The sequence below is a fragment of the Haliotis asinina genome, chromosome 11 (assembly GCF_037392515.1).
Source record: "Haliotis asinina isolate JCU_RB_2024 chromosome 11, JCU_Hal_asi_v2, whole genome shotgun sequence".
In the NCBI taxonomy this organism is placed as follows: domain Eukaryota; kingdom Metazoa; phylum Mollusca; class Gastropoda; order Lepetellida; family Haliotidae; genus Haliotis; species Haliotis asinina.
Window position 1 is genome coordinate 13206238 of NC_090290.1, and position 7763 is coordinate 13214000.

At 41.5% G+C, this 7763-nt stretch overlaps 1 protein-coding gene across 1 annotated transcript; it reads left to right on the forward strand.

Moving 5' to 3' along the window:
• The first annotated feature begins 5833 nt into the window (after positions 1-5833).
• On the forward strand, positions 5834-6892 carry LOC137255278 (ankyrin repeat, PH and SEC7 domain containing protein secG-like). The gene has a single exon (XM_067792731.1). The coding sequence runs from the start codon at positions 5834-5836 to the stop codon at positions 6890-6892; it is 1059 nt and encodes a 352-aa protein (XP_067648832.1).
• The last annotated feature ends 871 nt before the right edge of the window (positions 6893-7763 follow it).

The window sequence follows — 7763 nt, forward strand, 5'->3', positions numbered from 1 at the left end:
ACACGAGAACTTGAGAGTATGGGCAGACTTTAAGTTGGTATTTGAATGTACTTTTTTGTGGTGAATGTGCCATTTTGACAATATGATCACCTCATGATCACCTCATGATCACCTCATGATCACCTCATGATCTCCCATGATCAAAACTCCTTTAAGAAACTGGTCAGCGAGAATATTCAGTTCCCTGACTTTGAGTCATGGTGACATTGTTTCACCTTCTTCTCACAAGTCTATACTCATCGTAGACTAATAACGTTTTCATAAACAATGCTCCTATTCTATTTCACAGTGGTTGTGGAAAAAGTGCTACCGACCCGTGCTATCAATCCTGGAACAATAATATAGAAAAGAGCTCGAAATGAATATAGCTCAATGAAGTCATTTTAATGGATAGAAAACATGTGTAATACAACATGTTTATAAGACTAGGAACAAGCAATGAAGTCTGAAAGTTAACGAAGGAGGATGCCTGGGATTTGATTTAACTTTCCATTTAAGTAAACGCTTTTTCTAGACATGCACATACATACATTTTGTTTGTATATGGTGCAGTGGCCATTACAGCGATAAAAAGGTTTGACTTGGGTTGAGTGGGCAGTGATCTGAGCTGCTATTTGCAAGGGGATTAAGCGGGTGGTAGCTTCATGATCTAAACTACAGATAACTCAGTGAATTAAGTTGCCCTTAACTATAATGTTTGAGGTCATCTAGAGTGCCAAGTTTGGTATGTTAGGTACATGAGAGGTAATAAAGTGGGCACGGCACCAATAACAATGGGTTTATTTGAAATGGATAGTTGTCCTTTCAGGACAACGTCTGGTTAAAGTACATCTCTAGGTGTAGTGTTTCTACAGTTTTCAAGGACGACCTCAGCAATATTCTGGCATCAGTAGATTTGAAGTGTTTGTTTATCACTTAAAACATTTGAAACCAGGCAGTTTATCAACTGTTCATTTATATTTTCAATATGTATACAGAAGTTGCAGAAAATAGAGTAATTGCAATAGAAACCAGCACAGTCTATCTTGTCAGTATCAGACGTAAATGAAAGATTTATGTCATAAAATTATATCTCGCTTTGCAGCAAACCCAATAGGTGCGGTGTATGGTGCAGTTCTGATATGTTAAGGACAACTGTCTGAGTTGCTATGCATATTTGTTAAAGCATCTGTTGTGTTCTCTCTGTAAAATCTGCACGGAGGTAGCCACCACACACTGGTAAAAATAGTCTTTTTTTATCATATTGTGTCCACGCTGGTCCGTTGATTTTATAGTAATAGTTCGTTATCTGACACAACAGCATGCTACCGAGGAATGCGAGAGACTGTGTAAGACTGCTCCTGCAGGTACTGCTTTTTCTGATGGTTGCATTTTCAACATCTAGCAGGGACCAATGCAAGCATTCGACGACTGAGAGGGATAGTTCTATCATTATCAGGAACGTTGGAATCAAGTTGTGCCAGCTCAAATGTGCTGAAAGTGGTCTATGTTCGGGTATTGAATTGAGTGGTGACACCTTGACCTGTCGTTTATTAAGTGTTGAATCAAAGAAGACCAAGCATAAGGAAGGAATTGTCAGTCGTGCAAGGAAAAATTTAGAGGCAAGTAAACACTTAAAATCCCTACCTTCACGATTCAAAATCTTTACTCAGTTGCATTGTTTCTGGACGTGGAACTGCTGTCCGTTTGACTCTAAAGTGGGCCGATGACGTTCAATTTAACTAAAAATCGTATAAACACAAAATACTCAAGGAACCGCTGATCATCATTAAAACATTAGATCAACGCGGTGATTGTATTTTCCTAGAATATATGTCTAGAAAGCAAAACAAGTTATTTAACAAACTGTTATTAACATATTGCCACAGTTCACTATTTGTTACTGGCGGAGGAGTGCAAAGAAAGGGACAGCAGGGTATGCGATCCGCGAGAAAGGATGAGGAGGCAAAACACAAGCAAATGATTCAATAACTGTTTCGCCACTTGTGTAAGTGCTTCACAAACACCTGGCTGGTTTTAGGACATACATTTTGCAAAAGACACTTACAAACCTGGTCCGCTTTTAAGCCAGACAGTAATCTTTAGCACTGTTTATGGATTCAAATACTGATTATGATGAGGTGCAAAGGCATATGAACTGTTGACCTGAAAGTTCAGGAGAGCATAAAAGTCAAACCATGACATGAGTTTAGTTTATTGTTACATTTTTTGCTATTATCCTTCACGTGCCGACCATATGCAAGTAAAACATTTTGGTGAAACACCCTGCTTTTGAGAAAATAGAAAATCGATTCTATCTCTGTCCCTGTACAAGGTGGTCAATGGAGTAAAAAGTCAACTGTGCATATACTTTCGAATACAATTTTAATTACGCCGAAGATTATTCACATTATGGTGTTTGAACATGAACATGAAACATTTTACAATACAGAAGGTATAAATTAAAACGCAACATAAGCCTTCTTTTTCCTGTACGAAGGTACCGACTGGTTCCTGCTCATCTAAGATTTGCAGTGTTTGGCAACGATGTTTGAAGACTCGATCTGGAAAGTCTGTCTGTGTACAAGGTAATGTCCGGTATTTTACAAAATGTCTCTTATGCACTCCCTAGTGTATGCTGAACAGCACTCAAACTTTCATGTACGTCCAACACTCTCGTGACAGTTTTTTTGGGTTTTTTTATCATAGACATGTAGTCATAACACCTGTTAGACTAACGCTGACAATAAGGTGCTGGATTATAACCTTGCAACTAGGATCTGAAAACATCCTCAGACGAACGCTCAGGGATCTTAAAGTTCACAATACATCCGAGATATACTCTATATAAACTATGTACAGGAGTTACAACTGCACTTTACTCTGATTACCAGTGCTGACGTGTTCCACGTGCACCTTTACGTCAATGTAACCCGATCTATAATTCACCCGATCTATAATCCACGCCATTTCACGGGCATATCCTTTTACCTTTTAGCTCTCACCCTATTGTGTGAAAGCAGGAGGGTGGATTGATGCATTTGATGCATTTGGGATGTACCCGGGTGCCGGCAGGTAAACTTGCCAGCGAGCTTGTTTTTGAGCGAAGCTTTATTGACGTTTGGGAGGCTCTCGCAGATTTGGCGAGTTTTGGCGATGGTGTCTGCTGACTTCCAGTATCTGCATGGTCTGGAGTAAATTTTCTCCGTTTATATTCAATTATTGGTTTTAATTATTGGGTGCAAATGGGTGTCCGTACGTCATGACATCATTGTATACCATTCACCTTTTCATGTCCATGGGAGAGAGCGACGTCTTGTTAATTCTCAGACCGTATGTTGTGTCTTTGTCGTTTCTGAGCATATTCATGCCGTGTTTGAAGGTCCGTTTCCTGAACAGGGTTCTTTGAATCGATTGTGCTTGATATGTTTTCACTACATATTTTCCACATCTCGCATTCTGATTTCGTCATTACTTTTTTGATGAGTCTATACTGGATATATACTGGGTCTCAAGTCAACGTATTCCACAGCTGACGTGCCCGCCAATCTTCCTTCATTTTTCCGAGAATCGTTTTGTTGATCTGGAGGTACAGTGGATGGTCTTAGGGTTAATCGCTTGTGTCACACAAGTGTTTCGCCATGCCCTCGGAGACGTCCTTGGTACAAATTTTCATCAATAGCGAATCAGTTTCCATGTGCAGCATTTTGTGTCAACTGCTGTACTGTGCTTTTGAGTTTGTTGTAATAAAAGTTGCACACCGGGTGTTTGGATAAGTCCGTGATGCTCGTCCCCGCTTTAACAGCTTGATTGAATTTGATGTGACTTCAGTTCATGTGCAGTGACACCAATAACTTACTTCTGTTGAATGCCGGGCGGGCTTCAAGAGTTTTCCCTCCTCGTATTCACGGACTAACTTCACATCTACTCGCTTTCTCAAACTTTCCATTGTTTTGCTGAACACCGAGTTGTTCATGTGTTTGAAGAGATTTTGTAGTAGTTTGTAATCGCTGGACGTCCCCATCCCCGGACTTTGAATAAATTGCAGTGCTCGGTGTATTTTCGTCAGCTTCATTCCCAGTGATATGTACGGCTGCAGGCATATCTACATTAGTGCATGATGTGTGTATTCTTGTTCATCACTTTGAGCACAGTTTTTACGATCTTGGCCAGTTTCGTTTGTTCGTTTAACGAGATTCACTGGTAGTCTGACAGCCAGTCTTGATTCACCGCCAACCACTCGATCCAGCGAGAGTAGCTGTTTTGCCTCCGGTGTAACTCTGCGGGATACTCCAAGGCCACTATAGGCCACCGAACCCGGAACGATGCTCGTGACATCGTTGATCATGGTGTTGTGAGGCCACTCAAATCCACTGGTGGGTGAAGTTTGGCTCATGACCCAGCCAAATAGGTTGTTTCAACCTTGATAGAGTATATGTTTGATTGGTTGGTCATAGCCGTCCATGTACTTGTTGTTGGCTTTGGCACAGCGTCTGGCGCACATCAAAGTCCGGCCTCTACAGGTGCATTTCGTAGGTGGTCAAACGTTCCTATTCCACGAGGATCTCGTCCAGCAAGAAGTCACAAGAGGGACTGATGTAATGCCAGGCGGGATCCAAGTCGTAATTGCTTCAAGCAGGTTTTTCTCAATATACTTCGAAGACTTTGCGGATTAGCAACACGTCCGTTGTGGAGTACGGATCGTAGTATCACACAAAAACATCAGTTATTATGTCATAGAACTGCTATTCCCTATATCACTGAGGCCCAGGACACGGGTTTAAACTTGTACACTGATAACATATCACAAATGCTTGATTGATGGGTTAATTATCCATGGGACAAGAAAAGCTTTCAACCAAAATATTTTCTGGTAGCCATGTCGAAGACATTGTAAAACACTAAATCCCTTATATTTGGAATACCCGTGAAGGTCCCGGGGTAGAATAGGCCTTCAGCAACCCATGCTTGCCATAAAAGGTGACTATGCTTGTCGTAAGAGGCGACTAACGGGATCAGGTGGTCAGACTAGCTGACTTGGTTGACACATGTCATCGGTTCCCCATTGCGCAGATCGATGCTCATGTTGTTGATCACTGGATTGTCTGGTCCAGACTCGATTATTTACAGACCGTCGCCATATAGCTGGAATATTGCTAAGTGCGACGTAAAACTAAACTCACTCCCTCACTCACTCCCTATATTAGGAATGATCAGAAACATACTTTTAATGCTTAGACCACTATAGATACATTCAGATGGCTTTCGAATGCGTCCGTGACGTATGGATATATCAGTATGTGCAGATACGTTGACTCCGGGAATAAGTAGATGCTCAGTCGGAACTGTTCAATCACAGTATTCGTGGGTGTGAAAAGGGCAGCAATAAAGCGTTACTTATCAATCACCATTTGTCTCTGAACATCTCAAAACACTGTCAAGGTTATGTAGTAATGTATGCAGGCTTTGTTATGAAAAATGTAATATTCAAGTAGTTTGAAAATGTAGATAGAACACAGACATGAAAGTGTTGTTGCGTCCATTACACCAGAAACTATTCATTATAATAATAGTTAGCCATTCCAAACATTATATTTTCAGAAAATTAGAATTTTTAATCAACACCACCATAGTACCACCTGACGGTAACTTGTAATGACTTACTTCAGTTCCGACTAATATAAAGACTCAGGACAAAGGAGGATAGTGATGACAAAAGATTCCATGTCATATTTTAACTTCTTGATTCAATTCAGATGCGACGACTGCATATTAATGTAGATTAGTATTACTCTAGTGGTTACTACGTATAATGACTAATGCTAACAAACTGATGACATTGTATCATTATCATATGCCGTTCACAGATGAGAAGAAATTACCTCAGAGGCCTCCACAAAATAAAGTTGACAAGCAGGTAACATTTGTGAACAGCCCCCTTCACGATGCCTGCAGGAAGGGGAACAGGGATCTAGTGATACGACTTGTGTCTCAGGGACTGGTTGACATCAACAGTAGAGACGTGAATCACGGAAAAACACCACTCATGGTGGCAGCACAGGAGGGACATTGCAGAATATTTGACTTCCTGGTTAGAAAAGGGGCTAACAAGTCACAAGTGGATAATGATGGTAATAACATCCTTCACTGGGCCTGCAAGGGTGGACACGTGGGTATGGTGAAGTGCTTACTCCCACATTATGGTGTTGCCATTAAGAAAAGGTTTATGTCCCTACTTTTTCACGCTGCATGGCATGGATTCAGAGACGTTTGTGAGTTCCTTGTCTGTATGGGAGCTAGTGTGTCTCAAGTTGATGTTGCTGGATACAATGTATTGCACTGGGCCTGCAAAGGTGGGAATCTGGATGTGGTGAAGTATCTACTTTCGTTGTGCAGCGTTGATATTAATAGTAGGGGGAACAGAGGTATGACCCCTATGATGGCGGCTGCGCTGAGAGGGCACACTAGCATTCTTAAATTCCTCGGGAGTATGGGGGCCAATAGGACCCTCGTTGCTGATAATGGGGACAGCGTCCTCCTACTGGCCTGTAAAGGCAAACGCATGGTAATGGTGAAGTACCTAATTGGACAATGTGGTCTAGAGATTAACAGTAAGGGAGAGGGAGGTATGACCCCTTTGATGGCGGCTGCTTCTATAGGAGACAGACACATGTTTCACTACATCTGGAAAAATGGAGCTAATACGTCACTAGTTGATGATACGGGAGACAACATCCTTCACCTGGCCTCTTTGAAAGGACATTTGGTGATAGTGAAACTCATCGTCAGAAACCACTTGGTCAACATTAAAGCCAGGAACAAGGATGGGGAAACAGCATCCATGATGGCAAAGCATCACAGTAAATCTCATGTGTACAGCTTTCTTGTTTCGCAGGGCTGTCCAATGACTTAAGTGCAGCTTGAGGAGAGAGTGAGTGTGTGAGTGTTTTTTTAAGCCGCACTCAGCAATATTCCTGTTATATGGCGGTGGTCTGTACATAATCGAGTCTGGACCAGACAATCCAATGATCAACATCATGACCATCAATCTGCGTAATTGGGAACCGATGACATGTTTCAACCAAGTCAGTGAGCCTGACCACCCGATCCCGTTTGTCGCCTCTTACGACAAGCATAGTCAACGTTTAGGGCAAGCGTGGGTTGCTGACGGCCCATTGTACCCTTGGCCTTCACGGGTCGGCAGCTTGAGAATTAATGTCAGGCATCAGGCTGTAAGCACTTACCAATAATATAATGTAGTTGGATGTAATCGACTTCTCGTCCGCTATCTGTCTGTCCGTCCTTCCATCCGTGACTGCAAATGTTAACTCACTCACTCACTCAAACAGATAATGAAGTGGTGCTTTTGCCATCTGTCGACTTTACATTGTTTTCTCTCCTGTTTCCATCGAAGCAACTTTGGCTAAATGAAAAGGAAGTAGATGTCGTTTCCTGAGCACAACTAAAACTATCCACTACTTTTTATCCACACTCGGGACACGTGTTTAATAAAGGTCGGACACTTACTACTGGGGAATTGTTTGATAGTCCCATGCCATCGGTGGAATGTGTTGAATATTCCATTACAAAGGATACCTTTTTTAAATCACGTAGTATGAAGGATCTATTTACTAATATCAGTTCTCATTTAAGCATTGCATTTTTAAAAGAACTGAATTGTGAATAGATAAATTTTTTTTTATTATTGGTAGTCTGAATTAGTAACTGAGATTGTTAGTGGCTGTACCCTGAAAGGGGATTGCAACATTGTAAAATTATTGTCT